This window comes from Theobroma cacao, chromosome 6 (assembly GCF_000208745.1).
Source record: "Theobroma cacao cultivar B97-61/B2 chromosome 6, Criollo_cocoa_genome_V2, whole genome shotgun sequence".
In the NCBI taxonomy this organism is placed as follows: domain Eukaryota; kingdom Viridiplantae; phylum Streptophyta; class Magnoliopsida; order Malvales; family Malvaceae; genus Theobroma; species Theobroma cacao.
In genome coordinates, this window is record NC_030855.1 from 20,399,219 (window position 1) to 20,423,423 (window position 24,205).

The 24,205-nt window shown below is 36.0% G+C and overlaps 4 protein-coding genes across 8 annotated transcripts; 2 read left to right on the forward strand and 2 right to left on the reverse strand.

Annotated features, from left to right (window-relative positions):
* On the forward strand, window positions 6,631-10,549 carry LOC18596271 (3-oxoacyl-[acyl-carrier-protein] synthase II, chloroplastic). 2 transcript variants are annotated; one of them, XM_007024645.2, is made up of 13 exons: window positions 6,935-6,961; window positions 7,053-7,258; window positions 7,352-7,555; window positions 8,115-8,225; window positions 8,335-8,430; window positions 8,607-8,652; window positions 8,743-8,822; window positions 8,961-9,029; window positions 9,147-9,231; window positions 9,471-9,625; window positions 9,718-9,798; window positions 9,936-9,995; window positions 10,200-10,549. In XM_007024645.2, the coding sequence occupies exons 2-13, from the start codon at window positions 7,061-7,063 to the stop codon at window positions 10,314-10,316; spliced, it is 1,302 nt and encodes a 433-aa protein (XP_007024707.2). In that variant the 5' UTR covers window positions 6,935-6,961; window positions 7,053-7,060; the 3' UTR covers window positions 10,317-10,549. The 2 variants fall into 2 exon arrangements, with proteins under 2 accessions (XP_017979216.1, XP_007024707.2); XM_018123727.1 differs by having other exon boundaries at window positions 6,631-7,258; window positions 10,200-10,483.
* LOC18596272 (25.3 kDa vesicle transport protein) lies at window positions 10,656-14,879 on the reverse strand. 3 transcript variants are annotated; one of them, XM_018123729.1, is made up of 6 exons: window positions 14,604-14,879; window positions 13,797-14,049; window positions 13,044-13,204; window positions 12,787-12,933; window positions 11,792-11,868; window positions 10,656-11,176 (listed from the first exon to the last, which is right to left on the reverse strand). In XM_018123729.1, the coding sequence occupies exons 2-6, from the start codon at window positions 13,982-13,984 to the stop codon at window positions 11,093-11,095; spliced, it is 657 nt and encodes a 218-aa protein (XP_017979218.1). In that variant the 5' UTR covers window positions 13,985-14,049; window positions 14,604-14,879; the 3' UTR covers window positions 10,656-11,092. The 3 variants fall into 3 exon arrangements, with proteins under 3 accessions (XP_017979218.1, XP_007024708.1, XP_017979217.1); XM_007024646.2 differs by having other exon boundaries at window positions 13,797-14,024; window positions 14,604-14,878; XM_018123728.1 differs by having other exon boundaries at window positions 13,797-14,029; window positions 14,604-14,878.
* On the forward strand, window positions 16,541-19,621 carry LOC18596274. The gene is made up of 4 exons (XM_007024649.2): window positions 16,541-16,832; window positions 17,269-17,937; window positions 18,099-18,443; window positions 18,868-19,621. Exons 1-4 carry the CDS (start codon window positions 16,737-16,739, stop codon window positions 19,141-19,143), a joined length of 1,386 nt encoding a protein of 461 aa, XP_007024711.2. The 5' UTR covers window positions 16,541-16,736; the 3' UTR covers window positions 19,144-19,621.
* LOC18596275 lies at window positions 20,504-23,359 on the reverse strand. 2 transcript variants are annotated; one of them, XM_018123613.1, is made up of 5 exons: window positions 23,139-23,359; window positions 22,333-23,029; window positions 21,931-22,167; window positions 21,534-21,625; window positions 20,504-21,410 (listed from the first exon to the last, which is right to left on the reverse strand). In XM_018123613.1, exons 2-5 carry the CDS (start codon window positions 22,969-22,971, stop codon window positions 20,804-20,806), a joined length of 1,575 nt encoding a protein of 524 aa, XP_017979102.1. In that variant the 5' UTR covers window positions 22,972-23,029; window positions 23,139-23,359; the 3' UTR covers window positions 20,504-20,803. The 2 variants fall into 2 exon arrangements, with proteins under 2 accessions (XP_017979102.1, XP_007024713.2); XM_007024651.2 differs by having other exon boundaries at window positions 22,333-23,359.

The window sequence follows — 24,205 nt, forward strand, 5'->3', positions numbered from 1 at the left end:
GGATGCACACGATGGCACTAACTGTGCACGATGTGGGGGGATGCACACAATGGCTCTGGCTATGTGCACGATGTGGGAGGATACACATGAGTCGGGTGTGATTATGCTTATATTGGTGTTATCTATGCATTTATATATATACACCTATGTTTATGAAATCAAAGTTCACGAGTATGGTATATGGTTTTGCATATGTGAATCTTGCGTGTTGAACTTTGAAAGTTGCTAAGGATTGTTAAATTGTGTTCATTGCAACAAGGAATTTGGCTGTAGCGAAATGGATTTTCGCTGTCGCTAGAAACTCTCGGTGGTGGTGCAGTGTTGTCACTTTGATAGTGATTTTGACCATCTTTCAATCAGAACTGGGCAAAGTGGTAAACACTAAAGTCGTAGCCCTACCTCTTATCTTTCTAATGACCCAACAATCATGTCAATTGAACCAATGTAGTGGAAGATATGCTTGAAAAATTGAACCATATGCAAACCAAGAATGCCTTTTGCTGCAACGAGAAACGTGCTGTCATGTTGCTACCTTGCTCGGGTTTTGATATAATTTCCTTCACTCCTTTATCTTCATGGTTGAGCATGGGTCTTTGCAATACTAAGACTCCACTGATCAATGTCCAAAACAAAGGGGTTTAAGAAAGAAATTAAACCAAAGTGCATTGTTTTCAAAACAAGTGCATCATGATTTCCAAATTCTTCCTATTGATTGCTTGCTCCCTTCTTATGTTCACTCACTGAGTTTTATCCTCACGTCTTTTTAAAATTCATGTTTTCAGATTTGGAGGCAGTTGGAACCTAGTTTGAGTCACACACATATGCTCGTCTTCTTGGTAGGTACTATGGCATCTCAATAGTTGCACCCTCACTATGGTCACTCCACTGGAAGTCTAGAGTCCTTTTCGTTGAACATATGTACCTTGATGTAAATTGTTAATATATATATATATATATCTTAAGCAATAGACGTTTATGTTGATTAATGTTGCCACTACGAGATGGCACGAATGACATTATTTTGAATCATAAATGTGAACATATGGTTTCGATGGAAAAGTATTGAAATACTTGTTGATAAGAATTATGAAATACGGTTGTAAAAATGAGTGATGAAATCGATGAATTGAGTCACATAAATAGGCTTGCTTGGGCTTAGTGGGCTATGCCCATTAGGCCCATGCGTTAGTCATGGCTCGAAAATTTGGATCGTGACACATATAGACTTAGGAGTTCCTATGAAGATTCATTCACTTGGAGGTAATAAGTATTATCTTTTTTTTATTGATGATTGGACTAGATTCTATTGGATTTATTTTCTCAAGCTTAAATCAAAAGCTCTCAGAAACTTTGTGAAGTTTAGAAACATTGTTGAAAATCAAGTTGAATCAACCATTAAAACTTTGAGGAATGACAATGGTACTGAGTTCACATCAGCTGAATTTGAAGCATTTCTGTTTAAGCTAGGTATAATTCATCAATTAACTGTTACTTATAGCCCTCAGCAGAATGGGGTTGCTGAAAGGAATAATCGAACCCTTATGGAGATGGCCAGATGTCTTTTGTTTGAAAAAAGCCTACCAATGACTTTTTGGATAGAAGCTGTTAACACAGCTAATTACATCCTAAACATAACTCAGAGTAGAACCTTAGATCAGAAAACTCCTTATGAATGTTGGTTTGACAGAAAACCCTCAGTATCTCATTTGAATGTATTTGGCTCCATTTGCTATGCTAAGGTACTTGATGAGAAGATATCCAAGCTGGATGAGAATAGTGTTATTACTATCATGATTGGATATAGTGATGTTATTAAAGGGTATAAGCTATATAATGTGGAAACCAAGAAGATTCTATTTAGTAGGGACATAAGATTTGATGAACATTCAAGGTGGAATTGGGATAAGTCTGTAATTGAGTATCCTAGTGACTTGAATCTAATTTCAGACATAATACAAGGTGAGTTTGATGGTGAGACAGATATTGAAGATGAATCACTGGCTGTAAGAGGTACCAGCACTCTTCAAGATATATATAGTAGATGAAATATTGTAATTGTAGATCCTGTTAGCTATGAGGAGGCAAATGCAAATAAAAACTAGATAGAAGCAATGAACTCTGAGATAAATATGATCAAGAAAAATGAAACTTGGTGCTTAGTTAATAGGCCAAGTGATCATCTAGTGATTGGAGTAAAATGCATTTACAGAACCAAGCTTAATCCAGATGGTTCGGTAAATAAGTTTAAAGGTAGATTGGTGGTGAAAGGCTATGCCCAAACTTATGGGATAAATTATTTTGAGACATTTTCACCTATGGCTTGTCATGACACCATCAAGTTGCTAGCAACATTAGCAGCAAAGGAAAGTTGGAAAATTAATTACCTAGATGTGAAATCTGTTTTTCTAAATAAAGTTTTAACTAAAGTCATTTACATTAAGCAACTAGAAGGCTATGTTGAGCAAGGTGCTGAAAGTAAAGTTTGTAAACTTATTAAAGCACTACATGGATTAAAACAGGCACCTAAGGCCTGGTATGAAAGAATAGATGACTATTTCAAAACTCAAGGCCTGATCAGAAGTATAGCAAAACCTATTTTGTATGCAAAGAAGTTTGACAGATCAGTTATGCTCATAATAGCTGTATATGTGGATAACCTTCTAATAACAGGACCTGATGCAGAATATTTAGGGAAATTCAAAGCTCAAATGATGATAGAATTTGAAATGACTGATTTGGGGCTCATGAGTTACTTTCTTGGTATGAAGATTATTCAAACTGATGATCAGGTTGTTGTTCACCAAACTAAGCATGCCAAAAACTTACTGAAGAAGTTCAATATGGAATCTTGTAAACCAGTTCATACACCATTAGCTCTGGGGGAAAAACTAAGTAAACATGATGGTGCTGAAGAGACAAATGGTCAGGTTTACAGGAGTATGATAGGTGCTCTACTGTATCTATCGGTTACTAGGCCTGATATCATGTTTTCAATTAGCTTGCTGTCGAGATTCATGCAGTCTCCATCTAAAGTACACTTCAAAGTAGCTAAAAGAGTGATAAGATATGTCAAAGGTACAATGAACTATGGATGCAAGTTTTGTAAGTCGGATAGTGGGGAGCTTTAAGGGGTACACAGACAGTGATTGGGCATGGCCACTGGATGACTCAAAGAGCACTAGAGGATTCTATTTTTCTTTTGGCAGTGGTATGTTCTCTTGGAATTCAAAAAAGTAAGAAGTAATAGCTCAGTCTTCAGCTGAAGTTGAGTATATTGCTATTTCAACAGCTACAAATCACATCCAATGGCTTAGGAAGTACTATCAGACTTGGGGTTTCTCCAGACTAAACGTACTGTGCTTAATGTTGACAACAAATCAGCTATAGCTATTGCAAAGAATCTTATACAGCATGGTCGTACCAAGCATATAAGTGTTAAGTACCATGCCCTCAGAGAGGTAGTAAAGGACAATGAAAATAATATTCAGCATTGTCCAACTGATCAGCAATTTGTTGATATTCTGACCAAGAGTTTGAGCAAAGACAAATTTGAGTTCCTGAGGTCATGTCTGGGTGTTTACCAGATTAGTGATCAAGGGGGTCTATTGAGAAATGATCACAAATCTATAATTTGAAAGAGCAAACTTGGTGGGACGGTTCAAAGGTTGAAGAATAAAGAAGAAGAAGAAGGTTGAACAGCACAATGTCATTCATACTTCAATAGCTAATATGCTAAGCTTGCATGTCGTTTTACTTAGTCGCTTTACTGTTTATGTTATAAGACTTTAGCTCTTGTTGTTTTATTATGTTTTTTTACTTATACACTGCTTGAGTGTGTCGTTTTGATGGGGTTATATGTAGACCTGGCAATTCGTGTTAACGTGTCGTAAACGTATCAGATACAATTAGACACGAAACACGTTAAGACTAAATACGAACATGACACGTTTAATATTCGTGTCTCAAATTTAAAACACGTACACGTACACATTTAATACACGTGTAACATGACACGACACAATTAACACGTTTATTAACCATGTCAATATACGACATGACACGATTAATAACACGTTTAACATGATTAACACGTTTAACACGATTAAATAAAAATATTTATAATTAAGTATAATTTTATTATTTAANATAACACGTTTAACATGATTAACATGTTTAACACGATTAAATAAAAATATTTATAATTAAGTATAATTTTATTATTTAAATTTAAAATCTATAATCATAAAAATAATTATAATAAACAAAAATAATAATAACATCAAAAAATCACCAAAAGTTAAAAATTAGGGTTGAGAATGTATAATTACATTATACCCTTTATAAAATTAAAAAAAAACTTATTAAAATAATTATTTAAAATTATTTATATAAAGTTAAAATAATTTTTAACTATTAATTTTTAATAGGTTAATAAATGTGTCACGTATACACGTTTAAACACGATAACACGATTAAACACGATAACATGATTAAGTAAACGTGTTTAAATATATTTTAAACGTGTTTGTCGTATCAGACACGTTAAAACATAAAAATTTTTGTATCTTAACGTGTAAGACACGATTAGACACGAAACACGTTAAGACTAAACCCAAAACTTGTTTAACCCGTGTCTTTTAATGTCGTGTTAACGTGTCGTGTTCAAAATTACTAGGTCTAGTTCTATAGTTGTTAAGCCCGGTGTCCTCTGTTTCCTTTGTAGCGGTTACTTGGCACTGAAACCAATACACGGATTTTAGTGCACGGCCAACCAAATTTGTTTTCCATGTTTCGAGGCTGAGTACCGTTGCTATTTTTCCATTTCTCTATTGTTAAGTGTGATGTATATAAGGTGAAATGAAATGAATGAGAAGGTGTGTGAGCTACTGTTTTTAGCTCTCCCCAATTTTTCCAGATTTTGGCTCTCCCTGTTTTTATGAACTCTCCTTTCCTCCGGTTAATCTCTCTGTTATTCAATAAAAAAGCCTTGTCAAAGGCGAGGTTTGAAACACTCAAAGACAAGCTAAACGTTTGCAATGCAAGTGTTAAGGAGGACTGTTGAGAGTAACACTTGCACTTGTATGGTATTTTGTAAGGCATATAAGTCAACAGCCTTCTACAATATATCCTCATGTATATTTGCATGATGTTCAGTACTTGTCTTCCTTCTCAATCTTGTTTGCTTCGTTGTACTGTTATTTTGAGGATATGCCAGCTGTTTCCCTCCCTAGCATACATGTAGTCTTGCATGTGTTAAGACAACTTTAAGCTAAACACTTGTTTTAGATATGTTTATAAGTGTAAGCTCTGTCTGCTATGTATATAAAATTGTAATTAAGATGAATGCAATATATGAAAGAGAAAACTCTCATAATTTTCCTTCTTCTTCTACTATTATCTTAAAGCCCCTGTTTTGTATGCTTAAAACAGAGGCTGTTACAGAAGCCCTGGTGAATGCCTTGATTTTATTAACAGAACATGCATCATTTGCCGTTGGATTAGAATTGGAAAATTCTTTGCCTTGATAGCACTGCCGAGCGGAGTGCCAATGTTTCTCATAGATTTGGTAGAAAATATGCGGTTGATTAAAATACTGGCTTGCGGAGAAGACACCAGATTTTTTGTTCCCATTATAATTTTGATAACCACCATGATGTTGAAAAGATCGGCCACGATTTGGAATGAACTGAAAGTGATGAGTGTTGTTGTTTTTCTTGGTGAAGTTTGTTGTGGCAATATAAAGCAATCACCACTAGATTCCTCTTTTCTCACTTGTTGCTCAAACTCTACCAACTTGTTATGCAATTCTTCAAACGCAATAGAAGTTTCAGGTGCCCCAGTTGCTGCTGCAAGCTCTTTATATGTAGAATGTAGTGCCAATCCATTTAGAATATGTAGAACCAAATCATCATCTTCTACAGCAGCACCAACAAAAGCAAGTTGATCAACAATGCCCTTCATGATTTGAAAATATTTTGTAACGAAACGACCATCCCTTTTTGTATTGGTAAGAGCATTTTTTAGGTGCATTTGTTTTCAGTCTGGCTTTGCCTGCATATCCAAACTAGTGTATGAGTGTTTGGTTCAATACTCAATGTATGTAGACTCTATTCAAAGAGTTGAATTCGAATTTTCTTATTAAAAAAGTTGGGTTCGAATCCCCATTTCATTGAATCTAAACCTTGAATTTTTCGTATCCCCGTGCGAGAGTGCATTATGCATGTAACACTGCACTTTCGTTGTAAATCTGTTGGGTGTTACTGACTTGATATATGACAAGTTAGATGCATAGGTTTTTTCCTTTGCCCTTTCACGGCAAAGAACATGCCTTCTTTCAGGACTCCAAACTTTATGAAATATGACGAATTTTAACATTTTAGAAATTACTACTAATTAATAAAGAAGTCTGTTATGCTATGTCCAATGAAAACTTTTTTAACTGCATTCCCCTTTACGCAATGTATACTTAGATTGCATGCAGTTTGCATTTATATTTTTTATAATTACTGTCTGTCTTACGAAACGGGCTATATAGTTGCAGCATTTTGAATGCTCTTCCATCCGTTTGTCTTTCCTTTGATCTTCAATTCTTGTTCATAGGTTGATTCTCATCTCTCCAATAGCAACTCTGAACTCTCTCTATCGTTGTCTGCGACTGTGGGGGCTTCAGGCCTTCTCATTCCATTCCTAGGTCGTTTCTGGGTTATCATCAACTTCTATATTTGGAGTTCGTTTGGGTTTAGCTGCTGGTTCTGATCTGCTTGTTGTGTGAATCATTCATTGATTTCTTCCATGGCTGCTTCTATCCTTGCCTCTTCGCTTTGTACAGGGCTTGTTGCTAGTTATACGCCTAGGCCTAACAGGAAGAACCACCCTGAAAGATCTCCAATGTTTCAACCTCCAAAGAAACAGAACCAGGGGCTCACTCCCAAGAAGCTTTCTTCAGAAAGCTGCGGCAGAAGTAATTAATGACGGTTGCCTTCTTTTTAATTGATTTTACTGCAGGCATATATTTATAGCTTCTATCAGTGACTACTTTGTTATGCTGTCAGGTGAAACAATGGCTATTTCTGTACAACCTGAAAACAAACTGACAACAGAGGAAAAGCCTCCAGGGCAGAAGCGGCGGGTTGTTGTGACAGGGATTGGTATTGTAACTGCGCTTGGTCATGACTCGGATATGTTTTATAACAATCTTCTTCAAGGTATTAGTGGAGTAAGTGAGATAGAAAATTTTGACTCTTCTCAGCTCCCAACGGTATGACCCTTTAGTCTAAGTGACTTATAAATATCTATAGTAGTAACTTAATTTGCTGGATATTGATATATATACTCTAGCTCGTGTTAACAGAATATTGGCGGAGAGATCAAGTATTTCTCGGCAGATAGTGGGGTCTCATCAAAGCTTGCAAAGAGGGCAGACAAGTTTATGCTTTACCTTCTCACTGCTGGCAAGAAGGCTCTGGCAGATGGTGGGATTACAAATGAAGTTAATAGGGAGCTTAATAAAAGTAGATGTGGAATCATAATTGGCACTGCACTCGGAGGTTTGAGGGTAAATAAATCTTCTATTTTTCTCACACAAGTGTGGTAATTTTGTATTATAAAAATTCCCAGAAACCTCTTTTTTCGTGATCATTGAATAGATAAAGAACAATGTTGAGCTGTTGATCATGAGATCTCCTTAGATAAAATAAATTGTTCAAAGACTAAAATCGAGAATGACGTACAGAATTCATTTTTTTTATGAAACATAAAATTTTATTGATATCAGGAGTAACTCTCCCTACTGATAACATAGAGAGGATTTGAAGCCTTTATGCTCGCTCATGTAAAACAAAAGACTTAAAAACCTCAACATTGCATATACAAAAAGCTAACATAGCAGTGCCAACCAACACAATCAACAACACCCCAGGCCCATAGATGTTTACAATTTAGCCAAACAATACAATGGGGCACACAATACAATCTAAACACAACCTAAAATGTTGGCTAGTATGGAATCATTGCACATTGCATTATTACTTATACAAGAAATCAACTACAGCACTAGCATCAACTTTTCTTCCATTACTGATGTTTCTAACGGTATTGGGGCGGATTTCAAACAGATTTGCCAGGAATGGATTGAAACGATGATGACTCCATCAAAGATGCCAAATCCTTTCAGTTTACCTCTGACAGCAACCAACATGGGTTCCGCAACACTAGCAATGGATTTGGTATAGCACACTAAACAAATCTCCTTGTGGTAGACTAGAGTTACTCTAACGTTAAAAACAGCATGAGTAGATGCAACCTTCTAGTCACTTACAAGATGCCAAATTACAGGGTTGGATGGGTCCAAACTACGTAATCTCTGCAGCCTGTGCAACAAGTAATAATTGTATACTTAGTGCGGCTGGTCATATTATCGAGGGAGAGACAGTGAGTAGCTCACTTCTGTCTCTTGTAGGCATTAGCTGGAATTTTCTCATATATATTATACATTGATATCGAGATGAAGGAAAGCCTTGTTTTTATCAATAAGTTTTCTACATGACTTGTAATACCAGGCCAAACATCTTAAGTTAGTGCTGTCTCTAATTTAAGATGATTTGCAGGATATAATGCTTTGTGGTGGTTCTGATGCAGGACTTCATCCAATAGGTATCCAAAGCCTTCTATACCCTAGATTTACCAATCGAGTGTTAGTTCATGGATGACCAATTTTCTTTGATTATTAATTTTGAGTTGCAGGGTTGGGAGGTATGGCATCATGCAGAGTTCTCTCACGGAGGAATTGTGATCCGACCAAAGCTTCACGCCCTTGGGACACTGTAAAAGCTTCCAACTTCAAACTTTCTAGTTTTTGCATCCTGCAGAACATTTGGATTTCGTAAACTACTTCTCTTAAACTCTAGTATGCTTCTTGAACACATTTGTTAATGGGGACGCTAGATTTACCCTTTGTTCAGGAGCGTGATGGAATTGTCGTTGGAGATGGAGCTGGGGTTTTGCTTATGGAGGAGTTAGAACATGCCAAGGTACACTTGTGTGTATCCTTCCAACAATACATCTCATTTTTCATAATCATCCCAATGTTTAACTTTTAAAGTTTTCCACACCCATATTTGTTTTATATGTCGTTCTTGATATGGCAGCAAAGAGGTGCAAAAGTTTATGCGGAATTTCTGGGCGGAAGCTTTGGTGCCGATGCGTATCACTTGACTCAGCCCCATCCTACTGGTAACCAAACAAACATTTTTAACTCCTTTCTGTAGAAATGCTGTTTAAAATCATAGCTTCCTTTCTGTTCTAATATTTCTCCTTTTTCTCTTGAATCATCTTGTAAATTTAAGTACCCATATTTTCAGATTCTCATAACCTTGTACCTATATTTCGTCTGCTTTCAACCTTTTTTTTTATGTAATTTTATCTGTTAAAAGCACTTATGATAGTTTGTTCTTTTGGCCTTCCAATGCCAGGGAATGGAATGGTTCTTTGTATAGAGAAAGCATTGGCTGATGCTGGAGTGGCCAGAGAAGATGTAAATTACGTAAATGCACATGCTGCATCTACACAAATTGGTGATCTCAGAGAATTCCGAGCGTTATTCCGTTGTTTTGGCAACAATCCTGAGGTCAAAATTAATACTACTTACAATTGCTCTCTTTTAAATCTTGATCCTTGAGTCCCCATTATTACTGTATGCAAACTTCCATTGATCTGCAGCTAAGAATTAACTCTACCAAGTCCATGACTGGCCACCTACTTGGAGCTACAGGTGCTGTGGAAGCTATTGCAGCAATTAAGGTTATCAATCGGACACTGAAATTTTATCACATTGGACTTAAATCTCCTGCTTAATGCTTTTTGGGAATCAAAAACCACAAAAAAGTGGCTCTACCGCTACGGTTAGATTCTAATTTGGGTTTCCTTCTCAAATGTAGGCAATACAAACGGGCTGGATCCATCCAAACATCAATCTTGACAATCCTGACAAAGGCGTGGTATGAACTATGAACTATAACATTTTATCTTCTTAAAAGTTTTTTGGACGTTGGCAGCTAGGAGATAATTCCCTGGAGGCTAGAAGTGCATGAGCATCTGCAGTAAATTAAGCCACGGAGCCCAAACTAGTGGCTCAGCACGCTATATTATCAAAAACCTGAACAAGTTTATACGAACTGAAAGTTTAAAATGTGCCATTTCAGGACGTAAATCTTCTTGTTGGCCCAACGAAGGAACGATTAGATGTTAAGGTAGCACTGTCTAACTCCTTTGCCTTCGGTGGACAGAACTCATGTATCTTGTTTGCGCCTTCCAAATGAATAGAAAGCAATACAGTCAACAGAGCCATTGAGCATGATTGCTTGGCAAAGAGCCCCCCCCGACCACTACACCATCTCAGCTGCTGCCACCTTGCTTATGAAATGCCTACTCGACCAAATATTAAACTAGGGAAAAGGTTCATGTTAGATTAATCATTGTACTGATGAGAAGCCACACTATTTCTCATTATTGATATTATCCTCAGTCCATCTTTGCGAGCACAAGCAGAGAGAATTACATCAAGTTTATAACTGAAAAATATAAATAAAGAGATGGAATACAATTTCTGCTGGAACAGGGATGGAGGTGAGGCAAAATAAATCATGATGCTAACATGGTTATACCATAGACTAAGAACTACTTTTAATATATCTTACTAGATCCTCTTCGTAGATCTTGCCTCATTTTTGCCATGGATTAAGAGTAATTAAAAGCTAGTAAGTCCATCAAAGCAAAATGGCAATAATGTTCTAGTACTTAAAATAATTAGGACAAGAAGCTTTTGAGTAGTTTACTATTTGCTATAGTGTTCCGGCTTTTACATGTAGAAAAGAATAGTTTTGTCTTTCAACATATGCTCTTAAGGGAGGGTCTCTCTTTCACAATTCCACATCGCAAACTTGTCCCTATGCTTCGCCGAATTGTGTGATGAACAAAAACCAGAATTCACTTCAATTTTTGGTCTCCGAGGTGTGGACAACAAGCTATCCACAGCAATGCAGAGAAACCCAAGAAATTCCATGATGAGTTCTTAAAACTATGAAGCACAGTTGAGTCACCATAGCTTTGCTTTCACCCAGAAGAGGAGGAAAACAACTCCTAACACAACAGCAACAGGAGCCCACTTCCGAATTAAAGCCTACAGTCAAATTGATAAACCAAATAAAGAATTTTCAAACTTTAGTATTGCTGACAATCATGATGTCTAAAATTAATCAAGAAAATTGCAAAAATAATCCAGCCACAAGCACATGGAAAACTGACTTAAGCTCTTGCAAGAGAGACCTTCATTTGAAATAAAAAGGAAATCAAGAATCGGTAGAAGGAAACTTAAGCAACAAACTTAAACCATCACTCATGCACGGTACTTACTTATGGCAACTTCACTCAAACTGTACTACACAAATCATATAAATGAAAGCTTCCTCAGGTTCTTTGCACTGATTTTCTTTTAAGGTGGGAGGCATTCAAACTTCACTATAAAGTTTAATAAAGAAACACTTCATGTAACAGCTTCATTCTAGTTTTCATGTTCAGGGAGTCATTGTGACAGTGATCAAGAATATTACATCAATCACCAATGTTTTCCACCAAGAACATCATATCTTAGCAGCACAAGTTTAGTAATGTCAACAAAAATGTCAAAAAACCAAAGCTAAACACCTCAACCCAAAAAGAGAGAGAGAGAGAGAAATAAATGCCCCAAATAACGAGTCTAGATAAGCATATTTCTCACTGACCAGGAAAAACTAACCTGTCGATTTAAATCTCTTGCCTTGTCGGCATAGATGCGAGATTCTGATGTCAAACGACTGGACATTTGACTGACCTCTGTATTATCCGCAAAAAAGTGAAATGCACACTTGGTTAGTCTAAACAATAATACAATCTATCAGCCAGTGAGAGAAAGAGAGAAGGAGGGGGGGGGGGGGAGGGAGAGAGAGAGAAGATTGAATATTAAACCATCAGTAAAGAAAAATAAATGATTAGGTGAGTACAATTTAGCGGCAAAACTTAAAAGTAAACTAAGGCAGCAACAAGGTGTAACCACAATCAACTTTGCGGTTGTAAACATGCCAATTGCAAGTGGAGAAAAACATGATTAGGTGACTTCAATTTAAGGGCAAAACTTAGAAGTAAACTAAGGCAGCAACAAGGTGCAACCATAATCAACTTTGAAGCTTGTAAACATGCCGATTGCAAGTGGAGAAGAAAATACTAGAAATCAAATTCTTTAAATGTTAATTGGCATAATGTGAACCAATATACGACACTCCAGAAACACTCAATGAGAAGCAAAGACAAGTAAAGCATGCTTTAGTATGATTAATGCAAATCGAAATTTTATGAACAGCTAAATCTTACCATCAAAGGAACAAGAGTTACAAAACATGCAAATGCACTCAAGACAATAAAGATTGAATTTTCTTTCTAAGAAAAAAAAATATATATATATATATATTCCATGTTCGAACATGTAATTACCAAATTGAGGGTAATTTAAAAGTTAAAGTGGGGCAGAACCAGATATAGAAGCAACAGGCTGATATCCTACAAGGTTTTTGTCCACCTTTTAACCAGTACACGCATACAAATAGATGCATTAAAATTATAAAAGCATAACTAGATCATGATTGTAAAATTCAGATATATCATGGAGCATGGGTTCAAACAAAATGCAATTAATTATTAAATTAAATGTTAAAAAAATGGCCTAAAGTAATTCTGAAAGGAAAAGGAATGTCTTACGGTCCAACTTTTCACCAACACCAAGAACTTCTTGTACATTGCGAGTCATTATTTGGTGAACTTCATAGAGTTCATCATTCAACTTTGCAATATTCCGCTGAGTACGGGTGTCCTGGTACAATTTTTTTGTCTTCTGTATGAATGTATCTTCAAGACAAGAAAAGATAAAATCAAGCCTAGTAAGAGAAGCAGAATAAAACAAAGTTGAAGAAAAACTAGCTGCATCAAAAGCCAAATAATATGGGAAAGGAACCTACCAAATTTAATAAAGGCATAAGGCCTGGCAGCTGTCTCAATATGAGCTCCATTAACACGCTCAAATTCATTCCTGAGGTCTTCCAGATATTGAAAGGCAAGTTTCTTAGGATAAGCACGGTCACACATTGTCAAGTAACAAACACGTCCTTCAATGATATAGCTATGAACTTAGGTCAAGGTAACAGTACAAGTCAGATGCACGTGCAAATAATACCAAAGCCATACAACAAACTTATTCAGCAACAAAACATAATATGTAAACAAATTATACACACATTATAAAGAAAGAGAGAGATACATAGTTATTCAAATTCAAGAAGAAGCAAGAACCATCCTGCAAGTATAAACTTAGTCCCTTTTGCATCATATAAACTGCACAAGGGAGCTCAAATTTATCTGGATCCATGTTTATAAACATATTCAGAAAAAGGAAAGCTGTCAGCTTCATCATGAGTGATGAAAACAGATGAATCATAATATCCAAGTTAATATGTTCTCCTGATTTTACAGACCATTTGTTATGCATACTGAATGAAGAAGTGCCAGTTAATAGAAGCCAACACTACTTGGAAATAATGTAATATTCAATCCATGATCAGAAACCCATCTGATCTCGGAGAGACTGAGTGTGAGCACATCTCATGCACAGACCACTACTCTGCATAATATCTCTTTCCCAAAGAAGAAAATATAAACATATTTCATAACTCAAGAAATATCGGCATCTAGTAGAGACACCAGAATAAGGATACTGAAACACATATGGGCCAGTTTCAATAGACATCCTTGAAGCCTCATTCTGGCCTTTGGAGAGATTCTTAAACAAAGCCTTGACTTGCTGTTTGTACATTTCAGCATCTTTGAGATCACGACCATCATCCAGTCCCTCTGCCAGAGGAAGTCCATCAGTAACACGAGCAATCATTGTCATCTTCACCATCTTTACTCCCTATTTCTCAGCTACACAAAATCCTTTCAAACTGAACTAAAAGCAAAATCAACACCCTGATTAGGCATTGAAAAGAAAAACTCAATTTAAGTCAAAACGAGCTATCCCGATCTCATACCGTATATTTAAATAATAAACGAAAAATGATGCAGCAAATACCAATTGATTAGATTTCGATAATTTGGTTTTCAAAACTTAATGGTACTACTTGCCACCAGAATAATAAGAATACAACACTTTGCCATTAAAATTAACCAAAAAAAAAAAACACATAACTTGGTTCTTATATTACTTAATTCTATAATTCTAAAATTCACTAAACTCTCATCATTGATCCAATACAAGATCGACCCAATTCTTCTTTTCCAATCCAATGGTCATTAATATAACCAAAGAGAACCCAACCAATCAACAACATCACGATCTAACAACAAAACGGATTATTTTCTGGGATTCCAAAAAGACCCAGAAATTCAATTGAGGGAAATCTCTCTTATCCTGAAGAATTTCCACAACATTGCAAAGCAAAGGCACGATTTCTTTCAAATAATCACAAGCACATTTGCAAATTAATAAGCAATCAAAACTCTTGATTTTACACAAAAAGTACCTGGTTATAGCATGTGGGTCTTTGGATTTCTTCTTGAATTCAACGATCTGAGGAAGGGGAAACGACCGATGGTCCGACAAGACTTAGGAGGTTGAAATAAGGGGAAAAGGGAAAGAGAACGTTAAAAATAGGGGTTTTATTATAAGAAAGAAAATAGACAAAATAAATGATGGCTCGCAATTTTGGTTTTCTTTCTTTATTCTCTTTTTTTTTTTTTTTGAGCTACGATTTTCAGAGCGTCCTGTTATTGAGGGATTGTACCTTTGAGATTGCGGTACGAACTACGAAGTTTCAAAGGTACAACGCGGCACCGGTGTTTGGAGTTTGTATAGTTTTAAATTAATTTTCTCATAAAAAGAAAATTTATTTATCTAATTAAATTGCCTTTTATTATTTGAGTTGAGTTTAGAAAACGGTTTGTTCTTTTTGCAATCACATGGGAACACGGACTAGTATTAGCCTAATAGTTTCTAAAATATATAATTTTTTAGACATACTAAAATTCATTTACCTCTTATATTACAAAATTATATCTCAATTTTTATACTCTTAGATGCCATGAAAAAGGCGGAGCAGGCAGGCGTAAAGGGAATAATACCCCACGTAAACATTTTTTTTTAATGCTTGCAAATAACAATGTAGTTTAATCATTAATGTATAAATTTTGAATTAACTTTGCCATTTTAATGAGAATTTGATCAACTTAATTGAAAATGATTTTAAGATACATTTCAAGGCTGACTTCCCATTCCCTAATTACAACAAATAGGTTAGTAATAATAAGATTCATTTGTAAGGTTTACAATAATTAAGATAATTTTAAATATATAAACAACAAATACGATTGTTGAATGATAAAGCAGCTTGTCTATTTTTAATTTAAGATAAAGTTTGGTTTGATGATATTCATCAATATTTTTATTTCAAACATTTCCCAACAAATTCACTTAATAAATGCTATTTCTTTGAACCGAATTTGTTATTATTATTATTATTATTATTATCTTTTACATACTTGATTACTTGTAATTCTAAAGGCCAAGGGTTAATTTGAATTCGAAGTATGTATATCATGACAAAAGCATTCCACAAATGATGGTAAAAGGAGTCTTTAAATTCTAACGCAAGCTTTGAAAGTTTTATAGAGGGGAAAATATTTTTATTTAATATTGACTTTTTGACTTTTCCTTTGAGAAAAGGAAAAGATATCGCACTTGCACTTTAATTTTTCTCTCCAACAAATGTATAAGACATCCTTTTTTCATTGGTAATTTTGATATTGAATATCTGAATATTTAACTCAATAATTGTTTTCAAAATATTGGATTTGAATATCTCTTCTCTAAATAAAAAACTTAATTTAATAATTGATTTAATATTAATTATTTTAAAAAATTAAAACAAATTTTTATTTTTTATTATATTTAATTAAAATTTTATATTTTTAAAAAATAAATAAAATTTTATAATTGATAATTAACTGTCTTATCGTTATTTTTATATCCATATGATATTAATATAAAAATTAAAAATATTATACGATAATGTTATCATGTAATATATATATATATATATATATATTAAAAAATATTGATATGACATATCAATTTTATATAATATAAAAAAAAGTAACTTTTGACTAATATCATAGAAAATTTTTTAATTTTAAAGATTTAATTTAAAATAAAAATAAGAAAATCTAATCAAAAATAAAAAATTTTGGAATTTTTTTAGTAGTTCAGAAAGTTTTTAAATAAATATTCCAAAATAATTTATATTGTATGTACTAAAAACAATACTTAGACAATTTCAACATAAAAGTTAATTAACTTTGAAAATTAGACATCTAATTTGTAACACGCTAAAGGAAAGTGTTGGGTACCAATAACTTGAGGGGAACTAGAGAGACGTGTGCATCCAAAGTTGTAAATCTTGGAGAACTAAAAAGTCTCTAACTTTCCTTTTCTCGACCTTAAAAATCTCCTCTTCTCCAGTTCTGCTGCTTGTCCTCGTCCTCACTCTAATAAAAAAATTACTACTTAAAATCAAAAGGAAAAAAAATCACATAAATCCACCCGATAAATTTACCACCATAATCCTAACCTTTCCTCCCCGTTTGATCCGCCGGCGACCATGAATCGCGGCCGCGGTCGAACCACCAATGGCTATTCAGGTCGCGGAGGACGATCCTGGCGTCGCGGAGGTTATTTTGATCACGGTCGCAGCCCCGTAATTTTTCATCTCTGACTTTACCTTTTACAGTTTACCATTTGTTCGTTTTTACGTTATTTTTTTTATTATTATTTGAAGGGTTTAGTCTTGGAAATATTTGAAAGGCGCTTCGATGACTTATTTGGGAGAATTTTTATTTACATATATTCAATTTATTATGATTATCGTTAATCATCACTTTATCTTTTTTTGTTCTTTAAGAAAATATATAATTTCATTTACGTTTATCATTATTACATTAACTAAACATTATTTCTTAATGTACAATTTTGGCTAATTATAAGGTTTGCTGATGATAAAACCCTTTGGATTGACTAAGAAATCCTGAATTATGATTTTTATGGACGTTCCAAATTTCTTACTATATTTTCTGGTGCCAATGTATGCTTATGAGGTTAGAAGTGCACAATGTTTATTATTTTGCAAACTCCAGGTCGGAGCTGAAAGGCATTCTGGTGAAGATTCTTGTTACTATCAGGATGATGGAATGTCCCAAAGCCGTGGTAGACATTTGCAGAAGATGTCTCCGGCCAGTGGGTCAAGTTATTCTGAGCATGACAGTACCGCTGCTTTTGGATATAAGCCAAAAAAGCCTTTTCCTGATGGCACCGGACTAAAATGGCAAAATGATCCTCCTCAAGCCAGTGACACTTCAGGTGCAGTCCTTAAGGATGATTTTCCCTCATTGTCTTGTCAATTGGATTCTAAAGGCTCACAGCCTTATGCGGGAAGAACACAGGTTGAACCATTACCGGTTGAGGAGACAGAGAGTTGTGCATCTATACTGCATCATGATTTCTCTCGCAGGGTGAACTTCTCCTGCCCGCAAGACGAGTCTGAACCATCTGAATCATCCCAAAAAATGAGTCCCCAAAATAGTGCAGGTTTTGGTGATTCTGTTCACACTGAGTGCCAGGTTGTGGTTGATCCTTTTGATATTTGCCTGTCCAAAGCCGGAACACCTGTCATGCTGAAACCATCTTTGCTTGTAAAGAATAGAGAAAAGAGGAATGAAATCAAACGATCAATGGAAGGCCAAAATGGAATTGTATTGAGATCTGGGATGGTGCTTCTAAAGAAATATCTGTCTTTAAGTGATCAGGTGAGGACCATGAGGCTTGCTAATCGCTTTATGTCAATTTTTTTGCATATGTACTTCTGAATGATTTTCTAGCTAATTGCTATATTTCCGGGTTCACTCATAATTCGTAAACATGTATTCAACTCTCTGTTAATTTACTTTGCACCCTTCTATGCATCTAGGTTAAAATTGTAAAGGCTTGCCGAGAGCTTGGTTTTGGTTCTGGAGGTTTCTACCAACCAGGTTACCGTGATGGGGCAAAACTGCATTTGAAAATGATGTGCCTTGGTAAAAATTGGGACCCAGAGACAGGAAATTATGAAGATCTTCGACCAATTGACTGTGCTGTTCCCCCACATATTCCTCGTGAATTCTATTTGTTGGTTGAAAAGGCAATAAAAGATTCACATGCCCTTCTGCAACAAAAGGCTATAGCAAGCCATGTAGAAGACATTCTCCCATGGATGTCACCAAATATATGTATTGTGAATTTCTACTCAGCAAGTGGTCGACTTGGTCTCCATCAGGTCCAAACTTTAAACCTGTTCTCATCCTTGCACTACATGTGACATCATAGAGAGTCCTTTTCTTGGCAATTCTTCCCTTTAAGTTGTTGCAATGGATTTTATTCATACATTTCTTGCCAACCTGTATCAATTCATTCAGTTTTAATGAAATCAAAATAACTTTTCTTCTGTTTTGCTAAACATTGGTCTGCATTTGTCATTTTGAACACAAGTTTGATGATCAAAGGATGGATATCTGACTCAATATATTGCATGATCTTGTGGTGAGCATTGGGAGAAGGGAGAAGGGAGGTGAAATCAAGCCGTTATATGATGATACCTTCATCGTTTCTTTCCCCATTTTCCTGTAGAATGGGAATAATTTAATTTTACTCCTATTTGGCTACTATACATACCATTGAAACTTAGTTTGTGTTGTTTGCAGGATCGAGATGAAAGTCCAGAAAGTCTACATAAAAGATTACCTGTGGTATCCTTTTCCATAGGAGATTCAGCTGAATTTTTATACGGTGACCAAAGGGATGTGGACAAAGCAGAAAAGGTTGAACTTGAATCTGGGGATGTGCTGATATTTGGTGGGAACTCTAGACACATCTTTCATGGTGTGACTGCTATTAAGCAAAATACTGCACCTAGGGCTCTCGTGGATGAAACAAATCTCCGTCCAGGGCGTCTAAATCTGACTTTCAGAGAGTATTAGAATCCTGTATAGACATTTGGAGCTGGTTTTATAGATATGGCTTTTACCCCGGATTTCATTGTGAAGCTGGATAAATACTATGGATTGCACATGCAGTAGTATTACATAGTTCAGTAAGATACGGGCTTTTATGAGAGTGATTCTTTTAATCTAAAGAGAAGATAAGATTAAGGTTATATACTATGTGTCTTTTGTATCAACTTGTGCTTATCAGTGAAAGAGACACTCTTCAAATAGACGAGATAGATTTGGATTTCATATGAAGTGGCATGACCAGCACCAGCCTATAGATTTTAGTACAAGAAAAGCGTGTAAGATAGAGTTTTGAATTTCAACAATTGTACTTGATGAGATTTTTTGTTTCCTTAGAACTCTCAGCTTGTACTAGTCGCTGCTAGATAGGGTAGAACCAATCAGTGGAAGGAGTTGGAGAAGATACTCTAATGCCAGACATTTCAAGGAGAATTGCTTTGTTTTAGTTAGGACTGTCGAACACAGTTTTATGGGATCAAGCCTAATTCCAAATTCTTCTTCACAGCATATGCGGTGGGTGGTCTGCCATAATCCGGGGAACAATGCTTGATGTAGACCCCATTTGTGCCTAAAAACGCCACTGCGCTGATCCCCTGTTTTGGCAGCCTAACTTCAACAGTCACGTAACCAAATCCCTGTTTGGTTCAACATGCCTTGGGCTTTCGATTTGCTTAAACTACGACATATCAAAGCTTATTAAATAAGCAAACTCACAAGTGACGAGACCAACCGCTCTGTCCACCAACAACACGTTGTTTGCAATTCTCCGTTGTCGGATCTTTGCCAACTTATCTCGCTTGGATGGCTAATGTCCTACATTTTAACTGCAGTTGAACCCTTATAAAATCCCATGTTAAAGTCTCTACAACATGCTTAATTTCTATGGTCGACTGAGCCATCTTTGTTAGGAGGTTTATTAGTATTGGCCAAAATCTTTTCTAGTTCTGTAAGATTTACTTCAATCAATGTTCCCTAGTTCTATAAGGCTTAAGTAGGTAGGTCTTTCATCAGCGCCTTCCAATCAGAAACTTGGCAACCACAAATGGGAAATGGAGAGAGGGTAAGCCATGCTGGAGAAGCAGGGCACATGCTAAAGCAATCAGACAAAAATCTGAGAAATTTTGCATGTGCCCTGGCTCTCCAGCTTGGACCGTCTCCCTTACTAAGAACAAGGCCGCAAACATGTAGCAGGTCCTTGAGGGCTTATACAACCTGATATCGTTCGAACAAGTAGAATCTCATATACTTTGCATGTGCCGTGGTTCTTCAGCTTCGTCCCTCTCCCTTGCTTGCTCAAGGATGCAACATCAAGCAGTGTGCAGTCCTCTCAGCGCAAAGGTGATTCTCTTGAAACTTGAAATTAAAATTTTAATTGTACATCTATTGCTGGCTTATATGTTAAAATACACAATGTGGATGGAAGTGAACCTTAATGACTTTATTGTTATACACAAATGCCTTGCATTCATAAGTTTGCTGAGAAAACAACCAGAAGTTAAATATGGTTGGCCAAACTGTCTGTACTTGAATTTGGCTCAATTCATCCAGAAAATCTGAATCACCTTAAATACTTTAAGTTATCACAAACAACGTTGTAAATCATCTTTTCGTGTTGAATCAACTACGGTCAAGATCGATTCTCCAGAGCTGAGGCTGCTGAGTCCACATGGCTAAGCAAGCAAGCATAAACTTTTTGCTTCAGCCGTTCAACAGTTTCCATCAGTCCACTATTATCTGAATTCAAGTTGCTTCTTAGTTTATCCAACCATTCATTTGCATATTTAAGTTGTGACAATGTGACAGCAATATGGTTGTCCTGCTCCATCACTCGCCCTGTAGCGCTTTTTCCTTTCTTCTCCTGGCTTCGAAACCCAACCTCCATTGCTACCTCTAAAAATTTCAAAAACCAAGTTCTAGTTTCATGCAGCAAGATTTCCCTCAGTTCTTTTATCTCTCTAGCACCATCTCCTTTGGCCCATTCTAGCTTCTCAGCTCCACCTAACTGCATTGAAGGCTTTGGGGACTTCAATGCACTTTTTTCATGGGTTAGACCTTTCCTTTTGTTAGACTTTTCTGTGTCTTGACCAGATGGAAGAATAGATAACTGAAGTGTTTTATCTTTTAAATGTGCTGTGACACTTGGTTGGTCAATTAGCTTTTGAAGAGTGAAGAACTTGGTGAGAGAGAGCTGGGGGTTCTCAGGTGAAGCAGAGTAGCATAGATCAGAAAACATGCTGGAAGAAAATATGGAAGTTAGAAAAATCATTGTTAAATACATAGCATTGATCCTGTATCCTACTGACAGATAAGATCCAAGATATTGCCATAAATATTTTGGATTGAAAATATGTACTTACCTAAGACATTTGACAAGATTTGTTGCCATAGATGCCTCCCTTTGAGCATCTGCTGCAACCAAAGAAGCTAAATTTCTTCTTCTAAGCATTCCCTTGTAAAAATGATAATCAAAGATGAGATAATAAGAATTATGTTTTTAAAGAATTTTTATTCAAGAACCTTTAGGTTTGATCCAATTAGAACATCTTCTCATTCTAGAGGGAAGTCTTCTTTTACCAGTTAATTAAAATTAATATGATAATAAACAACTTTCTTAAAAGAAATCATTCTGACTCCAAATTAATGGAAGAATTGGGCTAAATAAAATGCAATAGACAATTCAGATTGTGAAAATGTAAGAATTAAGTAATGCCTTCAAGAATTTTAAAAAAAAAATCTTTCAAAACAGGTCTATACCTTTCCTGGCTTCAAGAGACTGGCAGGCAGAGAGTTCCACGAATTTGTTTCTGGCAAATTATTCTTTTCTTTGTTGTTTGGCAAACAATTCGAGTTCATGTTTTCCAGTTTACTTAAAGAGCGTCTTACAGTTGTGCCCTTTTGAGGCACCATAGTTTCCTTGGTGTTAGATGCAACAGCCTCTGGCTTTGATAATGGTACCTCCGGCCTACTGCGGGAAGGAGTTGCCGGGCGTGCCTGTAATGCTAAACTTGTAATTGCCACTACTTGGTATTTTCAGTACTCTATTTGTTTGATAAATTTATTGTCTCCTTGCTGGACTGTCTATGAAAAGAAGTCAACTAGTCCTGGAACTTTTTTTTGGCCTTCAACATGAAAATTTATGTTGAACAAGAATCTTACCTGACCTTTAGGCTCCTGTTGCTTGCTTTTTGCCTTTTTACCTGCTGCCCCATTCTCATTCTCAGTGCTTTTCAAACAACTATTTGAATCTGGTCCACTTGCTTTAGGATTTGATGGCAAAACACCCTGCATGTACCTTGATGCAACAACTGCTTTTTCCTCTTTGATAACAATTTTCTGTCTCGGGCTCTCATCTTTCGCTTCCACCAACTCCTTCCCTTTTGAACCATTATTTCCTTCATTATCAACCACCACTGGACCCTCGGATGGCACTAACATCTGCATCAAATCCTTTGGGTTGCCTATAAACGCATTGCGTCCTGGAACTGGCCTGACACCTACAAGAACAGGAACCGGGGTTCCGGCTTCCACTCTCTCAACATAAAAAAACTGACCAAGTTGCAATTTATTGTTCAGGATTAACTCATTGTCTTCCTGTGAAAGCGAAACATATGTTGAATGCGAGGAGTCGGATACTTTGATGAAGAAACCTTGGTTAGGCCACAACTCTGATCCTGTTAAAGCAGGAACAATGCTGATTACTTGCAGGAGCACAGATCGATATTCCCCTCGAACTTTTACGTTGGAATTTATACTCTGAAGAAGCTTTAATAAAACTCCTGGTGTAAGTGAAGCCATTCTCTTTCTTCTTTTCCAGTGTATGAATTCTCCAGCCTGGAATTAATTTTCCGGAGTACTCCAAATTGGATCAACCAACAAATTCTGAAAGTGTTAGCTGATAGAAATTTTTGTTACAGTTTGTATGAAATTTAGTGTTACTAATTTTCATGCAAGTAATCAAGAACCTGAGAGGAACCGGACGAAAGAAAGTTGCACCAGAGAAAAATGGAACAGGTCCTTCTATGGAAAAAGAAATTTCCTTCACGTAAGGCTACAGTTTCAACAATCAAATGAGAGTATTGGCCTTTTTGGCTGAAGTGGCCATTGTTGCAAACTTGCAAGAATCTCTTTAGCTTTGCATGCCAGGCACGTAACCATCAACTTCTCTTGGCTTAAAAGGCAAGAGACATGTTTTCGTGTGAGAATTTTCAACTTTGGGGGCCTTCGTTCTCCGTGAGACGCAATGACTGACATGCCCCTATCAGAAATAGTTTCTTTGGGCCATTACTGTTATATATCCAATGGGTACTTTGGTAAACTTGACGTGGGTCAGTTCATGGTCACATTTCCTTTTAGAAGTAGAAGGAATGGAGTTTTATATGGCAGGTGAGGGTATTCCAAACGTCCTCATCTTCTTAATTTGCATGCCAAATATTATATCCTTGGACGTTGCATAATTAAAATTAGGTGCACATTAAGACTTCTGATCACTTGATTAAGACCACCCACGCTTAAATTCAAAATTGCAAATCACTACGATAATCATAGACTCATCTTTTCCTTCACATTTTTCTAACATTAGTTACCAAAGATTTTGCTTGAAAAGCACTCCTTAAATTTCCATCCTCAAAAAATCTGCAAAAGCTATTATTTGATTGCTCCAATAAGGCACTTGTCGCTCGACTTGTAACTATGTGTCATGAGGTCTTTGTAGCTCCCTTTTGTTGTGCTCATTTTTTACCTTTTTTTATGGTTGGGTAGGGGGCTTTCTTAAGTTTGGAGTAGCTTTTTCTTGACATTAGTACATAGGGATTATTTCCTCTAACTTTAGGTGTGCACCTATTGATAGGTAGAGCATGGAGGGGACCATTTAACCAAATTCTAAATATAATCCATGTCGTTATTGTAATCTTTGAGCCTTTAATGCCATTTAAGGTAATGAGAAGTGTATAAGTGATGCATTCTTTCTCCTTTTTCTCTTTTTAATCCACAAACCAAATCACTAATTACTCGCAAATTAAGTTACTGATGG